This window comes from Carassius carassius, unplaced genomic scaffold (assembly GCF_963082965.1).
Source record: "Carassius carassius unplaced genomic scaffold, fCarCar2.1 SCAFFOLD_87, whole genome shotgun sequence".
Taxonomy (NCBI): domain Eukaryota; kingdom Metazoa; phylum Chordata; class Actinopteri; order Cypriniformes; family Cyprinidae; genus Carassius; species Carassius carassius.
In genome coordinates this window covers 50,337-70,536 of record NW_026775080.1, presented here as the reverse complement: position 1 = coordinate 70,536, position 20,200 = coordinate 50,337, and the positions used below count along the sequence as shown (strand labels likewise).

Here is a 20,200-nt window from a genome sequence, read left to right as displayed (position 1 = left end):
GAGACATTCTTGTCTGTCAGCGCCAATCAGAGCCTGAGAGGAGCGCAGTTAAAGGGCGGATCAGGCTCGCGCTCCCGGACTCTGCGCGAGACTCTTCAGCTCAGCGGAGCGCGCGGCCGACAGCAGGTGAGTGAAGAAGAGATCCAACACTGAGATCCGAGACGAGTGTTTTCGTTTGTTCTTGCACTGAAGTGTGTGTGTGTGTGTGTCAGCTGAGAGGATGCAGGTTCGAGTGCTGCTGATCCTGATTCTGACATCAGTATTAATCACACGAGCTCAAGGTACGACTCTCTTTCTCTGTTCTGTTCAATATGATGTTTATCATTGATGTTCTTTCTGTTGTTGTATTGATCACTCTATCTATCATTTCATCCATATATCAATTTCACTTGTCTTATTTTAAGTCCTCTGTTTGACCAATAACAATTTGTTTCCAGATCGCAAGGGAATCTTGTAATGTTTTCTGTATTTGTTTTAGAAACCTTGTGTTCCCTCTCACTGCTTAAACCCAGACAGCACAGGTTAAAGATCGCTTCATTGAAGAATGTCTTTAAGATGTCAGTTTTACATTCATTCTGAATCATAAACATCTTAAAGACATCTTCTAAACGTTGACATCTGATAGGAAACATCCTATAGATGTAATGCAGACGTCAAATAGAGTCTCTGTGACGGACGTTTGCTGACAGGGAAGGTATAGTTCACCTGAAAATTAAAATCCTGTCATCATTTACTAATTTATTGCTCTATGAGTCTGCTGAACATGAAATAAGATATTTTGAAGTATGTGTACCAGCATTCTTCAGAATACATTATTTCATGTTCAGCAGACAATAGAAACTCAGACAGGTTCGGGTGAGTAAATGATGACAGAGTTGTCATTTTTGAGTGAACTGTCCCTTTAATAAAAATATACGTGGCTGGACTTGTTGGAAGCGCTGTGGATCTTGTGGCAGGAGCGACTTCTACATTTAGTTCCTTTTATGATCCCATAAAGCATGTTTATGTGGCTGTTCAGTAGCTTTTTGTGTAATTCTCTGAATCGCTCCTGTCAGGAGGAAGCTGATCTCCTGGAGTTGATCCAGCAGACACGTTCAGATCTGTTACTCAAATACCTGCCTCGGGTGTCTGGGCATACAGAGCAGCCCTTTACACTGTTACAGCCAGAGACTGAACTATAACTGTACACAATAGCAGCCGATCAGAATCCATTCTGCTTTAAAGAGCTCAAGCATTAAAGTGTCTCAGAGTGAACAGTGAGATGGTGAACACTAATATAGTTATAGCTGTTATTATAGTCGTTGTTGTTTCAGGTGTGAGAGGAGAACTTCACTTCCAGAATAAACATCTCCTGATCATTTACTCTCCCTCATGTCATCCAAGATGTTCAAAGTCCATCAGAAGCTGCACTGAAACTCTGATTGGATCTTCAGCCATTGGTCCCCATTGAAGTCCATTATAAGGAGAAAAATGTTTTCCCCAAAAACTGTTATTTCTTTGCAACTGAAGACTTGGGTGACATGGGGGTGAGTAAATGACCAGGAGATTTTTATTCTGGAAGTAAACTACTCCTCTAACCATCATTTGATAATGTAGAAACTAAACTAACAACACAGCCGCGATGCATTTGGTAAACTGGTGAGATTCAGTCTGTTAGCGTGATTGAATAAATGAATGACTCGTAAGTCATTAATCAGTGTCTCAGGATGTTCTGGTCCTGCTGCATGTTGGTTTTTAACTAAAGTCAGTTAAATATGTTTTGCTTTAACTGAAACTGTCATCATATTTGGTTCAGAATGGAACCTGTAAATTCAGTGGTCATTTAATACAGAGGCAGCATAAACCTCTTCACGAAAACGTGATCGCAATAAACGTGTTAGAGAAAAAAAAACAATTATGACTTTTTCTTCAGTTCTCATTACTGTAACATGGTTTCTTTCTGTCAAAGACATTTAAGTTTGGGACTTAAAGGCATAGTTCACCCAAAAATCAAAATGATGTCATTAATAACTCACCCTCATGTCGTTCCAAACCTGTGAGTCCTCCATTTATCTTCTGAACACAGTTTAAGATATTTTAGATTTAGTCCGAGAGCTCTCAGTCCCTCCATTGTAGCTGTGTGTATGGTCTACTGTCCATGTCCAGAAAGGTAAGAAAAACATCATCAAAGTAGTCCATGTGACATCAGAGGGTCAGTTAGAATATTTTGAAGCATCGAAAATACATTTTGGTCCAAAAATAGCAAAAAGTACGACTTTATTCAGCATTGTCTTCTCTTCCGTGTCTGTTGTGAGAGAGAGTTCAAAACAAAGCAGTTTGTGATGTCACATGGACTACTTTGATGATGTTTTTCTTCCCTTTCTGGACATGGACAGTAGACCGTACACACAGCTTCAATGGAGGGACTGAGAGCTCTCGAACTAAATCTAAAATATCTTAAACTGTGTTCAGAAGATAAACGGAGGTCTCACGGGTTTGGAACGACATGAGGGTGAGATATTAATGACATAATTATGATTTTTCGATGAACTAACTCTTTAATTGTTTCAATGGTACAATACAACATTGAAAATAGGCTTTATTTGGTTATACAATAAATATTTTTAGTTTGGTTTTGGTTGTGATTTTGTGGTAAACGTGAGCCAGACATGATCCTGCCAGGTGTTTGAGAGATTTCATCTTTGGCAGTATAAAGCTCATTCGTTTCAAACACACACAAACTGTGACTGGACCCGAGCCGGGACGTTTATCCGAGGAGAGAGCGTTTTCACACTCGTCCTGCTTCAGGTTGGTGCTCTTCATACAGTGTTTTATCTTCTGCCTGCTGCATCCGCTCTGAAGAGGAAACCACAGAAAGATGTCTGTAAAGAACGGTCACCTGCCTGCTGACTGAGACACAAACCCGGGTTTGTGGGCTAGTGCACGTGTTTAGTGTTGAGAAGATGTGTTGGGCTGTCTGACGGGTGACCGTGGTGCGTAAACGCCCTTCAGACGTCCTCACAAATACACTCTTCGTTTGGAGGGTTTCCCAAAAGTCTCACTCTCTTCTCATTCTGTCTCACCACAAAGCCGAGCATCTGATCTTGCATGTTAGTGTTGCAGATAAGTCTAAGTCAGACTTTGTTTAGTCGAAACACCGTGTCCTAACCAGGTCTGATGCGTCAAGCTTTCAGAGGCTAAACTCCTAACTAACGAAACTACTGTTGTGCGACTCGACCAGTGCTGGCGGCAACTAATTATCTCTAGTCCAAAAATAAAGTGCTTCTTATTATATTTTATAATGCTCACAATCAGATTACAGTTACTTTTTTTATACGTTTTAATTTGATATTTTATTATATAAATATTTAACTATTGGCTTAATCAACTTAAACCTCCTGTCGTTCCTTCACAAACCTGATGCAATGTAACACTTAATGCACTTCATCATGGAATACTTTCCTTCTCTTTTTTATATCAATATTGTATAAGATGACCCTTTTCAAATCAATGTGATAAACGAGTAATCTGAAAGATTACATTACCTACAATATGTAATGTTTCTGATGTAATGTGAGAAATACAGTTTGTTAGTGAAATAACCAGCACTGGACGTGACACGATCTCATGGTTACCTTTAAATATCTGTTGATTCAAGATCATCGCTTGTTATAATCCTCATTCGGATAAGAAATTGACATGTGACTTAAAACAAACTCACATCTAGTTAATAAAAAGAGCGCTAGCATGTTTGGTTAGGACCCGGCGTGGTTTCCTCTCGTTCCATCTGTCTGACTCTCAGACACAGATGACGACTCTCACTCTCGGTGTTTCAGATCTCATTAACCACCATCTGTTTGTTCAGCAGATGCTGGCTGTGATTAGATCAACTGAGTAACTGTACATCCTGATTAAAGGAGGATCTTTCTGAGGGATGTTCTTGTTTCCGCTGTGCCGCAGTGTTGATGCCTAGAAGGCTGCGTTTCAAAGAGCTGAGCTCCAACACGCTCGGCGTGACCTGGAAGGAGCCGAAGGGAGCGTTTGACAGCTATAGACTCGTATACAGCACTGACTCTGGTAAGAAATCTCCACTTTTCACATCTTTTGTGATTTGTGATCATCGGACAGAATGCTGGGAATGGGAATCCGTCCATACAGGACCTGAAAGGGACCCTCAGGATGAAAGATCAACATGGCGTTCTCTCAGTGTATGAAGTCCTGTCAGACCTGACTAATCATAATGCTGTAAACTATATCTCTGTATCTTTTAGACTTAAACTGAAAGAGTGTGTCTTTCACACAGTGTTGACTGTTTTTTAAAGTAATGTTTCCCCCAAAAAGAAACATTTTCTGAGAATATACTCAACTTCAGACCATCCAAGACACTTCTACAGCCGAAGAGAAAATAAGGTTTTGGAGGAAAACATTCATTTCTAGTTTAATGTGGAGGTGTGCGGATGTTTTAATATCAAGAGGCAAAAATAAAACTGGATTGAGTGCCATCTGGCTAAATTTAATGTTGGATTACATCAAACTATATTATATTAAAATTTATATGAAAAAAAAAATCATTAAACAAAAATCTATATTTTGAAAATGATTTTAAATGAAATTTAATTATGTAGTTTTGTTTTTCAATTTTTAAATTTCAATTTTTTGAAAGTGTTAAAAATAGTTTTTTCCTAATCTTGTGAAATGGCATGGCATATTAAGAAAGCTTCATTTAAGGGTCTTCTCTAGTCATTTTCAGAAAAAAAAAAAAGAATTATCAGGAAACTTTCACTTTTGGGTGAACAATTCCTCCAGCTTCACTGTAACTTTACTCTATTCCTCTATTATTTGACTGTAAACTATTCATCTGGTTCATCCGCTCTAAACATGAAGTACCCCGCCGTCAGCAGGATTTTCAGCTGCTTTCACTGCTCTGTCGTTCTAGAAGATATCCAGCCAATCACTCCATTAAAACAACAGCAGTCTCGTGTTAATGGGGCTTTAGTGTTTGCAGATGATCGCTGTGAGGCTTCTCCTGTCATGGCTGTTTTTAATATGATGTTTCTGCATTCAAGAACACGTCCTGTGTGATCGGTGTCTGGTAAACCAACCCAGTCATACACAATCTCTTTAATTAGACAACCCATGACAAGTTCACTTAAATATGTCATTTTGAATGATCTGTTCTGTTGTTGTGAGCCTGACATCACCTTCAGCTCTATTGCTTTCTACATACATGTGAATTCCACTAGTTGGGTTTTCTGAACTGTTAGTGAGTCTTAAAGAGAAAGTTGTCCAAGAAATGAAAATTCTGTCATCATTTGCTTGCCCTGATCAGAGTCTCGTTCTTTCTCAGATCTCAGTGTGTGTCTTCTGTTCATCAGGAGATGAGCGTGAGCTGATAGTGAGTAAATCTGAGCCCAGAGCCGTCATCACAGGGTTTGACCGCAGGAAAGAGTACAGTGTGAAGATCACAGCCGTGCGAGGAGCTGCGCAGAGTAAAGCACTGCTGGGCAGATTCACTGGTGAGCAGCTCGTCTGTCTGCAGATATCCCACCGATATGGGTTTTGTTTTGTTAATCTCGTCTGACTGGTGCTGTGCTTCTGTCAGGATCGGGATCAGGGTCAGAGGTGAGTGACCTCAGAGGTCAGCAGGACACCAGCGCCCCCCCGCAGGACAATGAGATCAGAGAAGGTGAGGTGAAACATCAGGTCTGAGCTTCATCTGGAGACCCCAAGCAGAAGAAATGACTGAAGCACCACTCTCAGATCAGAAAATCAGTCAGTCTCCATGCGTTTCAGTCTTTCTGATATATCAGTGGACTTCATTGCAATGCTTCGACGTCCCTCTCCTATAAAGATAGATTCATTTAATAACAATGGTATTAGTGAGACATACTCTTACTAAACCTCGGCTGACACAGAACTACTCTGCTTTATAATATGAGAGTTTATATTAGCCTTCATTTGGCCAGCTTTAATCCGAATCAATAAGAGCATATTCATAACACACTGAGGGTTAATGCTGATGGGAGATGCTACACTAGGAGAGAAATGGAGAGAAATGCTTAGTTTCATTGTTTTCTTTAAGAAGCGTTGAGGAAAAAAGGAAGTGAAGAGAAAGTAGAAATGAATGCCTTATAAAGGTCCTAAATCAGAGCAGTCATGGCATTAAATGTTGCATGCACTGCAATCAAAATTATATCTTTATTAGCATTTTTTTCTTGTTTTACAATAGAAATATCTAAACATTCCTAAACCAATATACAATATATTTACTTGAGATGCAAAATGAAGTTAGTGAAAGAATTAAATGAAGTGAGTTTTAACTTAAAGCACTTACTTATATCTGCCGTTGAGTAATGAAAACGTGTTTTTCCTTGGAATTAAGTTATTTTTTCTGCAAAACAACACAAAAATACTGAGGAAGGACATGACTTTTACAGTGTGATCAGAAGCTTCAGTAAAAGTTATTTCCATATTCTAATTAAGTTATTTTTCTTTCTTTCTCTTTTTTTGTAATATGAAATAAAAAGTAATGGAAATCGGTCAGAAGTTGTATTTTCAAAGTTTAAACTCATCTTGTGAATTTTTTTGTTAGAAATTTACATTTAGAGAATGTTTTTATGTGTTATGTTCCCTTTAGACAAAACAAATTGTGTCAAAACATTCATTAGGAACACAATGTGTCAATAATGCAAAATGACAGCTAAAGGCGGTTCATCATTAGAAATGCACTGATTGCAATTTTCTTGGCCGATTATGTAAGTGTGACCTACCGATACTGATTTTTTTTGTTGATTCCAGTTTTCTTTATAAGAACTATAATTGACAGCATATACAAACAAAAATCTACTTTTTTCAATGTAAAGTTGTTTCAGTAAATTAACTAGTATTACTGCGTTAAGTGACGTGACATTCAGCCATGAATAGTGACCCATACTCAGAATTTGTGCGTCCGGGGAGCAGTTGGGGGTTCGGTGTCTTGCTCAAGGGCTCCTCAGTCTTGGTATTACCAGCTCAAGACTCGAACCCACAACTCCAGGGTTAGGAGTCCAACTCTCTAACCACTTAATCTAGCTTCTTGTTTATTGTGAAAACACAGTTGTGTTATTTAATTTTGGAAACAGTTGTGTTATTTTAATTGTGGGAGCACAGTTGTGTTATTTTAATTGTGGACACAGTTGTGTTATTTTAATTGTGGGAGCACAGTTGTGTTATTTTAATTGTGGGAGCACAGTTGTGTTAATTTAATTGTGGACACAGTTGTGTTATTTTAATTGTGGGAGCACAGTTGTGTTATTTTAATTGTGGGAGCATAGTTGTGTTATTTTAATTGTGGGAGCATAGTTGTGTTATTTTAATTGTGGACACAGTTGTGTTATTTTAATTGTGGACACAGTTGTGTTATTTTAATTGTGGGAGCACAGTTGTGTTATTTTAATTGTGGGAGCACAGTTGTGTTATTTTAATTGTGGACACAGTTGTGTTATTTTAATTGTGGGAGCATAGTTGTGTTATTTTAATTGTGGACACAGTTGTGTTATTTTAATTGTGGACACAGTTGTGTTATTTTAATTGTGGGAGCACAGTTGTGTTATTTTAATTGTGGGAGCACAGTTGTGTTATTTTAATTGTGGACACAGTTGTGTTATTTTAATTGTGGGAGCATAGTTGTGTTATTTTAATTGTGGGAGCACAGTTGTGTTAATTTAATTGTGGACACAGTTGTGTTATTTTAATTGTGGGAGCACAGTTGTGTTATTTTAATTGTGGGAGGACAGTTGTGCTATTTTAATTGTGGGAGCACAGTTGTGTTATTTTAATTGTGGGAGCATAGTTGTGTTATTTTAATTGTGGACACAGTTGTGTTATTTTAATTGTGGACACAGTTGTGTTATTTTAATTGTGGGAGCACAGTTGTGTTATTTTAATTGTGGACACAGTTGTGTTATTTTAATTGTGGGAGCATAGTTGTGTTATTTTAATTGTGGGAGCACAGTTGTGTTAATTTAATTGTGGACACAGTTGTGTTATTTTAATTGTGGGAGCACAGTTGTGTTATTTTAATTGTGGGAGGACAGTTGTGCTATTTTAATTGTGGGAGCACAGTTGTGTTATTTTAATTGTGGGAGCATAGTTGTGTTATTTTAATTGTGGACACAGTTGTGTTATTTTAATTGTGGACACAGTTGTGTTAATTTAATTGTGGGAGCACAGTTGTGTTATTTTAATTGTGGGAGCACAGTTGTGTTATTTTAATTGTGGACACAGTTGTGTTATTTTAATTGTGGGAGCATAGTTGTGTTATTTTAATTGTGGACACAGTTGTGTTATTTTAATTGTGGACACAGTTGTGTTATTTTAATTGTGGGAGCACAGTTGTGCTATTTTAATTGTGGACACAGTTGTGTTATTTTAATTGTGGGAGCATAGTTGTGTTATTTTAATTGTGGACACAGTTGTGTTATTTTAATTGTGGACACAGTTGTGTTATTTTAATTGTGGACACAGTTGTGTTATTTTAATTGTGGGAGCACAGTTGTGTTATTTTAATTGTGGGAGCACAGTTGTGCTATTTTAATTGTGGACACAGTTGTGTTATTTTAATTGTGGACACAGTTGTGTTATTTTAATTGTGGACACAGTTGTGTTATTTTAATTGTGGGAGCACAGTTGTGTTATTTTAATTGTGGGAGCACAGTTGCGTTATTTTAATTGTGGACACAGTTGCGTTATTTTAATTGTGGGAGCACTGTTGTGTTATTTTAATTGTGGACACAGTTGTGTTATTTTAATTGTGGGAGCATAGTTGTGTTATTTTAATTGTGGACACAGTTGTGTTATTTTAATTGTGGACACAGTTGTGTTATTTTAATTGTGGACACAGTTGTGTTATTTTAATTGTGGGAGCACAGTTGTGTTATTTTAATTGTGGGAGCACAGTTGTGCTATTTTAATTGTGGACACAGTTGTGTTATTTTAATTGTGGACACAGTTGTGTTATTTTAATTGTGGACACAGTTGTGTTATTTTAATTGTGGGAGCACAGTTGTGTTATTTTAATTGTGGGAGCACAGTTGTGTTATTTTAATTGTGGGAGCACAGTTGTGCTATTTTAATTGTGGGAGCACAGTTGTGCTATTTTAATTGTGGACACAGTTGTGTTATTTTAATTGTGGGAGCACAGTTGTGTTATTTTAATTGTGGGAGCACAGTTGTGCTATTTTAATTGTGGGAGCACAGTTGTGTTATTTTGATTGTGGACACAGTTGTGTTAATTTAATTGTGGGAGCACAGTTGTGCTATTTTAATTGTGGACACAGTTGTGTTATTTTAATTGTGGGAGCACAGTTGTGTTATTTTAATTGTGGGAGCACAGTTGTGTTATTTTAATTGTGGGAGCACAGTTGTGTTATTTTAATTGTGGGAGCACAGTTGTGTTATTTTGATTGTGGACACAGTTGTGTTAATTTAATTGTGGGAGCACAGTTGTGCTATTTTAATTGTGGACACAGTTGTGTTATTTTAATTGTGGGAGCACAGTTGTGTTATTTTAATTGTGGGAGCACAGTTGTGTTATTTTAATTGTGGGAGCACAGTTGTGTTATTTTAATTGTGGACACAGTTGTGTTATTTTAATTGTGGACACAGTTGTGTTATTTTAATTCTGGGAGCACAGTTGTGTTATTTTAATTGTGGGAGCACAGTTGCGTTATTTTAATTGTGGACACAGTTGCGTTATTTTAATTGTGGGAGCACTGTTGTGTTATTTTAATTGTGGACACAGTTGTGTTATTTTAATTGTGGGAGCACAGTTGTGTTATTTTAATTGTGGACACAGTTGTGTTATTTTAATTGTGGGAGCACAGCTGTGTTATTTTAATTGTGGGAGCACAGTTGTGTTATTTTAATTGTGGACACAGTTGTGTTATTTTAATTGTGGACACAGTTGTGTTATTTTAATTGTGGGAGCACAGTTGTGTTATTTTAATTGTGGACACAGTTGTGTTATTTTAATTGTGGACACAGTTGTGTTATTTTAATTCTGGGAGCACAGTTGTGTTATTTTAATTGTGGGAGCACAGTTGCGTTATTTTAATTGTGGACACAGTTGCGTTATTTTAATTGTGGGAGCACTGTTGTGTTATTTTAATTGTGGACACAGTTGTGTTATTTTAATTGTGGGAGCACAGTTGTGTTATATTAATTGTGGACACAGTTGTGTTATTTTAATTGTGGGAGCACAGCTGTGTTATTTTAATTGTGGGAGCCCAGCTGTGTTATTTTAATTGTGGAAACAGTTGTGTTATTTTAATTGTGGGAGCACAGTTGTGTTATTTTAATTGTGGACACAGTTGTGCTATTTAAATTGTGGGAGAACAGTTGTGTTATTTTAATTGTGGGAGCACAGTTGTGTTATTTTAATTGTGGAAACAGTTGTGTTATTTTAATTGTGGGAGCACAGTTGTGTTATTTTAATTGTGGAAACAGTTGTGTTATTTTAATTGTGGACACAGCTGTGTTATTTTAATTGTGGGAGCACAGTTGTGTTATTTCAATTATGGAAACAGTTGTGTTATTTTAATTGTGGAAACAGTTGTGTTATTTTAATTGTGGGAGCACAGTTGTGTTATTTTAATTGTGGAAACAGTTGTGTTATTTTAATTGTGGGAGCACAGTTGTGTTATTTTAATTGTGGGAGCACAGTTGTGTTATTTCAATTATGGAAACAGTTGTGTTGTTTTAATTGTGGAAACAGTTGTGTTATTTTAATTGTGGGAGCACAGTTGTGTTATTTTAATTGTGGAAACAGTTGTGTTATTTTAATTGTGGGAGCACATTTGTGTTATTTTAATTGTGGAAACAGTTGTGTTATTTTAATTGTGGGAGCACAGTTGCATTATTTTAATTGTGGGAGCACAGTTGTGTTATTTTAATTATGGAAACAGTTGTGTTATTTTAATTGTGGGAGCACAGTTGTGTTATTTTAATTGTGGGAGCACAGTTGCGTTATTTTAATTGTGGACACAGTTGCGTTATTTTAATTGTGGACACAGTTGCGTTATTTTAATTTTGGACACAGTTGTGTTATTTTAATTGTGGACACAGTTGTGTTATTTTAATTGTGGGAGCAGAGTTGTTTTATTTTAATTGTGGGAGCACAGTTTTGTTATTTTAATTGTGGACACAGTTGTGCTATTTTAATTGTGGGAGCACAGTTGTGTTATTTTAATTGTGGACATAGTTGTGTTATTTTAATTGTGGACACAGTTGTGTTATTTTAATTGTGGACACAGTTGTGTTATTTTAATTGTGGACACAGTTGTGTTATTTTAATTGTGGGAGCAGAGTTGTGTTATTTTAATTGTGGACACAGTTGTGCTATTTTAATTGTGGGAGCACAGTTGTGCTATTTTAATTGTGGACACAGTTGTGTTATTTTAATTGTGGACACAGTTGTGTTATTTTAATTGTGGACACAGTTGTGTTATTTTAATTGTGGGAGCACAGTTGTGTTATTTTAATTGTGGACACAGTTGCGTTATTTTAATTGTGGGAGCACAGTTGTGTTATTTTAATTGTGGGAGCACGGTTGTGCTATTTTAATTGTGGACACAGTTGTGTTATTTTAATTGTGGGAGCACAGTTGTGTTATTTTAATTGTGGGAGCACAGTTGTGCTATTTTAATTGTGGGAGCACAGTTGTGCTATTTTAATTGTGGACACAGTTGTGTTATTTTAATTGTGGGAGCACAGTTGTGTTATTTTAATTGTGGGAGCACAGTTGTGTTATTTTGATTGTGGACACAGTTGTGTTAATTTAATTGTGGGAGCACAGTTGTGCTATTTTAATTGTGGACACAGTTGTGTTATTTTAATTGTGGGAGCACAGTTGTGTTATTTTAATTGTGGGAGCACAGTTGTGTTATTTTAATTGTGGGAGCACAGTTGTGTTATTTTAATTGTGGACACAGTTGTGTTATTTTAATTGTGGACACAGTTGTGTTATTTTAATTCTGGGAGCACAGTTGTGTTATTTTAATTGTGGGAGCACAGTTGCGTTATTTTAATTGTGGACACAGTTGCGTTATTTTAATTGTGGGAGCACTGTTGTGTTATTTTAATTGTGGACACAGTTGTGTTATTTTAATTGTGGGAGCACAGTTGTGTTATTTTAATTGTGGACACAGTTGTGTTATTTTAATTGTGGGAGCACAGCTGTGTTATTTTAATTGTGGGAGCCCAGCTGTGTTATTTTAATTGTGGAAACAGTTGTGTTATTTTAATTGTTGGAGCACAGTTGTGTTATTTTAATTGTGGACACAGTTGTGCTATTTAAATTGTGGGAGCACAGTTGTGTTATTTTAATTGTGGGAGCACAGTTGTGTTATTTTAATTGTGGGAGCACAGTTGTGTTATTTTAATTGTGGGAGCACAGTTGTGTTATTTTAATTGTGGAAACAGTTGAGTTATTTTAATTGTGGGAGCACAGTTGTGTTATTTTAATTGTGGAAACAGTTGTGTTATTTTAATTGTGGGAGCACAGTTGTGTTATTTTAATTGTGGAAACAGTTGAGTTATTTCAATTGTGGGAGCACAGTTGTGCTATTTTAATTATGGAAAGAGTTGTGTTATTTTAATTATGGAAACAGTTGTGTTATTTTAATTGTGGACACAGCTGTGTTATTTTAATTGTGGGAGCACAGTTGTGTTATTTCAATTATGGAAACAGTTGTGTTATTTTAATTGTGGGAGCACAGTTGTGTTATTTTAATTGTGGAAACAGTTGTGTTATTTTAATTGTGGGAGCACAGTTGTGCTATTTTAATTGTGGGAGCACAGTTGTGCTATTTTAATTGTGGACACAGTTGTGTTATTTTAATTGTGGGAGCACAGTTGTGTTATTTTAATTGTGGGAGCACAGTTGTGTTATTTTGATTGTGGACACAGTTGTGTTAATTTAATTGTGGGAGCACAGTTGTGCTATTTTAATTGTGGACACAGTTGTGTTATTTTAATTGTGGGAGCACAGTTGTGTTATTTTAATTGTGGGAGCACAGTTGTGTTATTTTAATTGTGGACACAGTTGTGTTATTTTAATTGTGGACACAGTTGTGTTATTTTAATTCTGGGAGCACAGTTGTGTTATTTTAATTGTGGGAGCACAGTTGCGTTATTTTAATTGTGGACACAGTTGCGTTATTTTAATTGTGGGAGCACTGTTGTGTTATTTTAATTGTGGACACAGTTGTGTTATTTTAATTGTGGGAGCACAGTTGTGTTATATTAATTGTGGACACAGTTGTGTTATTTTAATTGTGGGAGCACAGCTGTGTTATTTTAATTGTGGGAGCCCAGCTGTGTTATTTTAATTGTGGAAACAGTTGTGTTATTTTAATTGTGGGAGCACAGTTGTGTTATTTTAATTGTGGACACAGTTGTGCTATTTAAATTGTGGGAGCACAGTTGTGTTATTTTAATTGTGGGAGCACAGTTGTGTTATTTTAATTGTGGGAGCACAGTTGTGTTATTTTAATTGTGGGAGCACAGTTGTGTTATTTTAATTGTGGAAACAGTTGAGTTATTTTAATTGTGGGAGCACAGTTGTGTTATTTTAATTGTGGAAACAGTTGTGTTATTTTAATTGTGGGAGCACAGTTGTGTTATTTTAATTGTGGAAACAGTTGAGTTATTTCAATTGTGGGAGCACAGTTGTGCTATTTTAATTATGGAAAGAGTTGTGTTATTTTAATTATGGAAACAGTTGTGTTATTTTAATTGTGGACACAGCTGTGTTATTTTAATTGTGGGAGCACAGTTGTGTTATTTCAATTATGGAAACAGTTGTGTTATTTTAATTGTGGAAACAGTTGTGTTATTTTAATTGTGGGAGCACAGTTGTGTTATTTTAATTGTGGAAACAGTTGTGTTATTTTAATTGTGGGAGCACAGTTGTGTTATTTTAATTGTGGGAGCACAGTTGTGTTATTTCAATTATGGAAACAGTTGTGTTGTTTTAATTGTGGAAACAGTTGTGTTATTTTAATTGTGGGAGCACAGTTGTGTTATTTTAATTGTGGAAACAGTTGTGTTATTTTAATTGTGGGAGCACAGTTGTGTTATTTTAATTGTGGAAACAGTTGTGTTATTTTAATTGTGGGAGCACAGTTGCATTATTTTAATTGTGGGAGCACAGTTGTGTTATTTTAATTATGGAAACAGTTGTGTTATTTTAATTGTGGGAGCACAGTTGTGTTATTTTAATTGTGGGAGCACAGTTGCGTTATTTTAATTGTGGACACAGTTGCGTTATTTTAATTGTGGACACAGTTGCGTTATTTTAATTGTGGACACAGTTGTGTTATTTTAATTGTGGACACAGTTGTGTTATTTCAATTGTGGGAGCAGAGTTGTTTTATTTTAATTGTGGGAGCACAGTTTTGTTATTTTAATTGTGGACACAGTTGTGCTATTTTAATTGTGGGAGCACAGTTGTGTTATTTTAATTGTGGACATAGTTGTGTTATTTTAATTGTGGACACAGTTGTGTTATTTTAATTGTGGACACAGTTGTGTTATTTTAATTGTGGACACAGTTGTGTTATTTTAATTGTGGGAGCAGAGTTGTGTTATTTTAATTGTGGACACAGTTGTGCTATTTTAATTGTGGGAGCACAGTTGTGCTATTTTAATTGTGGACACAGTTGTGTTATTTTAATTGTGGACACAGTTGTGTTATTTTAATTGTGGACACAGTTGTGTTATTTTAATTGTGGGAGCACAGTTGTGTTATTTTAATTGTGGACACAGTTGCGTTATTTTAATTGTGGGAGCACAGTTGTGTTATTTTAATTGTGGGAGCACGGTTGTGCTATTTTAATTGTGGACACAGTTGTGTTATTTTAATTGTGGGAGCACAGTTTTGTTATTTTAATTGTGGGAGCACAGTTGTGCTATTTTAATTGTGGACACAGTTGTGTTAATTTAATTGTGGGAGCACAGTTGTGTTATTTTAATTGTGGGAGCACAGTTGTGTTATTTTAATTGTGGACACAGTTGTGTTATTTTAATTGTGGGAGCACAGTTGTGTTATTTTAATTGTGGACACAATTGTGTTATTTTAATTGTGGGAGCACAGTTGTGTTATTTTAATTGTGGGAGCACAGTTGTGTTATTTTAATTGTGGACACAGTTGTGTTATTTTAATTGTGGGAGCATAGTTTGTGTTATTTTAATTGTGGGAGCACAGTTGTGTTATTTTAATTGTGGGAGCACAGTTGTGTTATTTTAATTGTGGGAGCACAGTTGTGTTATTTTAATTGTGGGAGCACAGTTGTGTTATTTTAATTGTGGACACAGTTGTGTTATTTTAATTGTGGGAGCACAGTTGTGTTATTTTAATTGTGGGAGCACAGTTGTGTTATTTTAATTGTGGGAGCACAGCTGTGTTATTTTAATTGTGGACACAGTTGTGTTATTTTAATTGTGGCAGCACAGTTGCGTTATTTTAATTGTTGGAGCACAGTTGTGTTATTTTAATTGTGGACACAGTTGTGTTATTTTAATTTTGGACACAGTTGTGTTATTTGAATTGTGGACACAGTTGTGTTATTTTAATTGTGGGAGCACAGTTGTGTTATTTTAATTGTGGACACAATTGTGTTATTTTAATTGTGGGAGCACAGTTGTGTTATTTTAATTGTGGAAACAGTTGTTTTATTTTAATTGTGGGAGCACAGTTGTGTTATTTTAATTGTGGACACAGTTGTGTTATTTTAATTGTGGGAGCACAGTTGTGTTATTTTAATTGTGGACACAGTTGTGTTATTTTAATCGTGGACACAGTTGCGTTATTTTAATTGTGGGAGCACAGTTGTGTTATTTTAATTCTGGGAGCATAGTTGTGTTATTTTAATCGTGGAAACAGTTGTGTTATTTTAACTGTGGAAACAGTTGCGTTATTTTAATTGTGGAAACAGTTGCGTTATTTTAATTGTGGAAACAGTTGCGTTATTTTAATTGTGGACACAGTTGCGTTATTTTAATTGTGGGAGCACAGTTGTGTTATTTTAATTGTGGACACAGTTGTGTTTTTTTAATTGTGGGAGCACAGTTGTGTTATTTTAATTGTGGGAGCACAGTTGTGTTATTTTAATTCTGGGAGCATAGTTGTGTTATTTTAATCGTGGAAACAGTTGTGTTATTTTAATTGTGGAAACAGTTGCGTTATTTTAATTGTGGAAACAGTTGCGTTATTTTAATTGTGGAAACAGTTGCGTTATTTTAATTGTGGAAACAGTTGCGTTATTTTAATTGTGGACACAGTTGCGTTACTTTAATTGTGGACACAGTTGCGTTATTTCAATTGTGGAAACAGTTGCGTTATTTTAATTGTGGAAACAGTTGCGTTATTTTAATTGTGGACACAGTTGCGTTACTTTAATTGTGAAAACAGTTGTGTTATTTTAATTGTGGAAACAGTTGCGTTATTTTAATTGTGGAAACAGTTGCGTTATTTTAATTGTGGACACAGTTGCGTTACTTTAATTGGGGAAACAGTTGCATTATTTTTATTGTGAAAACACAGTTGTGTTATTTTAATTGGGGAAACAGTTGCGTTACTTTAATTGGGGAAACAGTTGCATTATTTTTATTGTGAAAACACAGTTGTGTTATTTTAATTGGGGAAACAGTTGCGTTACTTTAATTGGGGAAACAGTTGCATTATTTTTATTGTGAAAACACAGTTGTGTTATTTTAATTGGGGAAACAGTTGCGTTACTTTAATTGGGGAAACAGTTGCATTATTTTTATTGTGAAAACACAGTTGTGTTATTTTAATTGTGGAAACAGTTGTTTTATTTTAATTGTGGGAGCACAGTTGTGTTATTTTAATTGTGGACACAGTTGTGTTATTTTAATTGTGGGAGCACAGTTGTGTTATTTTAATTGTGGACACAGTTGTGTTATTTTAATCGTGGACACAGTTGCGTTATTTTAATTGTGGGAGCACAGTTGTGTTATTTTAATTCTGGGAGCATAGTTGTGTTATTTTAATCGTGGAAACAGTTGTGTTATTTTAACTGTGGAAACAGTTGCGTTATTTTAATTGTGGAAACAGTTGCGTTATTTTAATTGTGGAAACAGTTGCGTTATTTTAATTGTGGACACAGTTGCGTTATTTTAATTGTGGGAGCACAGTTGTGTTATTTTAATTGTGGACACAGTTGTGTTTTTTTAATTGTGGGAGCACAGTTGTGTTATTTTAATTGTGGGAGCACAGTTGTGTTATTTTAATTCTGGGAGCATAGTTGTGTTATTTTAATCGTGGAAACAGTTGTGTTATTTTAATTGTGGAAACAGTTGCGTTATTTTAATTGTGGAAACAGTTGCGTTATTTTAATTGTGGAAACAGTTGCGTTATTTTAATTGTGGAAACAGTTGCGTTATTTTAATTGTGGACACAGTTGCGTTACTTTAATTGTGGACACAGTTGCGTTATTTCAATTGTGGAAACAGTTGCGTTATTTTAATTGTGGAAACAGTTGCGTTATTTTAATTGTGGACACAGTTGCGTTACTTTAATTGTGAAAACAGTTGTGTTATTTTAATTGTGGAAACAGTTGCGTTATTTTAATTGTGGAAACAGTTGCGTTATTTTAATTGTGGACACAGTTGCGTTACTTTAATTGGGGAAACAGTTGCATTATTTTTATTGTGAAAACACAGTTGTGTTATTTTAATTGGGGAAACAGTTGCGTTACTTTAATTGGGGAAACAGTTGCATTATTTTTATTGTGAAAACACAGTTGTGTTATTTTAATTGGGGAAACAGTTGCGTTACTTTAATTGGGGAAACAGTTGCATTATTTTTATTGTGAAAACACAGTTGTGTTATTTTAATTGGGGAAACAGTTGCGTTACTTTAATTGGGGAAACAGTTGCATTATTTTTATTGTGAAAACACAGTTGTGTTATTTTAATTGGGGAAACAGTTGCGTTACTTTAATTGGGGAAACAGTTGCATTATTTTTATTGTGAAAACACAGTTGTGTTATTTTAATTGGGGAAACACAGTTGTGTTATTTGCCTTTGCTCACGTGGATCGCTGGTCGGATACGAACACTTTGAGAGTCAGTCTCAGACATGTTTTTTTTAGTCAGTTTCTTACAGTGTGTTTTAAACACCATGTGCTGTGTTGACAAGTAACACATAAATCAACATAAGTAACTCATAAAACTTTATTTACTCACTGAGGCCCATTTACTCTCAGCGAGGGTTCATTTGGGTCCTGTTTGAGAGAATGACCTCATAAAGAGCCTCAGGCCATCAGAAAGAGTGAGTTTGCAGTGGAGTGTTCGCATCCATCTGGAGAATCTTAATGTCATTTAGTTCATATTAATCCTGCCCCGATGAAGCTCTCTCACAGACACAATAATAACTGAACTAACATACTTGTGTTGAGACCCTAACATCCTCTTGGTTCTTCTGATCTTTATGTTTATGTGTTTTGTGAGAGTTGTTCATGAGTCTCTGTTCGTCACACATTAAGAGCTAGAAGGATCAATGGAAAGGATTTGCTGGTCTTGCTGGAAATATGGAAAATCTCACACAGCACTAAATGTTAGCTTGAATTTTTCTCTGTATCTTGCATTTGTTTCTTTATTTTAGAGAGGGTTATGCAAGCATGTGCTCTCTGTTATATTTAGCTTTCAGTTTAAATGGAGGTTTATAACACAGTGACCACAGAGGCTCATGGGTTTTGGCTCTGCAAACGTGACATTAGCGTGGAGATTGACGGCTTGTTTGTGTGTGTGTTATTGATTCTAAATGTGATTATAGGACCATCTGCAGAAGAAAGAGAGAGAAACACATCTGTAAATCTTCTCAAATCTCTGATCTCTGTTTGAGCGATACTGCAAACAATATCTCAGTTCCTTGAGAATGTTAAACGAATATTGTCTTAAACATGTTATATGTTCAGAAACCTTAAAAAAAGCTGAATATTTCTGGGCCAAAATGTGGACATTCAGTTTCTAAGTTTGACTCAAAAACGGCAGATGATTCAAACTCTTCCTGACTGACAATATAACAGCAGCAGCAGCGATTATTAACAGTGAATGAAAACATGTCACATGTCAAATAACAGACATACAGTAGTAGTTCTGCACTGCTGTCTGCTTTTCCATTGCTTTTCTAAGTAAACGATTTCTCGATTTAAAAAATAAAAATTTACATTCAAATTAATCAATAAAACCTGAAAGATCAGCCAGCACTGCGTCACAGTCACACAGCCTCAATAGTGTTGTCAAAAGTACAATGTTGGTACCAGTTGGTACTGAAATGTAAAAAAAAAAAGGCATTTTAAGCACTCCTTCTATGAGCAGATATTTTAGGGATCAGCTGATAATCATGGCTTTTAAATGATGATCATTGTAGCCAGTCACAGACATATCTGTATAAGAATCTGCTCAACAGTGCTCAAAATACTAGCAGGAAATGCTGGTATCATCACATTTTTTTTATTTCAGGTACTGACATCTGTACTTCTGACAGCACTCGGCCTCGGCGTGGCTCAGAAACATTGACAGTAATGCGACTGTGTCTTTTCTCATTCACCGCCTCTTTTTTGTTCTGCTGTCTCTGCGCAGTTTCTCTCTGCAAGTCTACACTAGTTAAATACTTTCATTCAGTTCTCTCTGTGTTTCTGTGCCTTATGGGCATGCAGGTGTGCCCGCTTATCTCTCTTTCCTGCAGTCATTCTCTCTATCATCTCTCGTTCTTGCTCTTGTTGATTATTAGCTAGCGTAGCATTGCAGCTTTAGGTCACATATAATCATAATTTACACACAGTGTGTTTGTGTGGCTTTGGATGATCCTTGAATTAAAGCCATCATGACACATTGTTTGTAAACCGTCTTGACATTTCAGAGTGGAAAAGGATATTCATATATCCTCCAAAAATGTATTTTACCTACAGCATTGACTTTCAAATTAAAAAGTGAGTCGGAGGTATGGACGCTCACATTAGGAATACACGTTACCTTACACAATGCTGACCCCACAGTGACCCTAAAATTGACCCCACACTGACACTAAAGTTGACCCTAAAGGCAGATTCACACTGAACCTTCCGGCTCATTTTTGCCTTGACAGGTTGTTCAGAATGAAGTGATGTGTCTATCTGATATATGCAACAAAATGACGTTTATTTCTGTATTATATG

At 35.8% G+C, this 20,200-nt stretch overlaps 1 protein-coding gene across 1 annotated transcript in view; it reads left to right on the top strand.

Moving 5' to 3' along the window:
- LOC132134788 (collagen alpha-1(XIV) chain-like) overlaps positions 1–20,200 on the top strand; it is a 57,371-nt gene continuing 37,171 nt past the window's right edge. Inside the window, exons 1-5 of the mRNA XM_059547148.1 lie at positions 1–126; positions 213–281; positions 3,940–4,056; positions 5,355–5,495; positions 5,582–5,665. Of these exons, the coding sequence (XP_059403131.1) occupies positions 221–281; positions 3,940–4,056; positions 5,355–5,495; positions 5,582–5,665 (403 nt within the window). The 5' untranslated portion in view covers positions 1–126; positions 213–220. The remainder of the gene's footprint in view (positions 127–212; positions 282–3,939; positions 4,057–5,354; positions 5,496–5,581; positions 5,666–20,200) is intronic.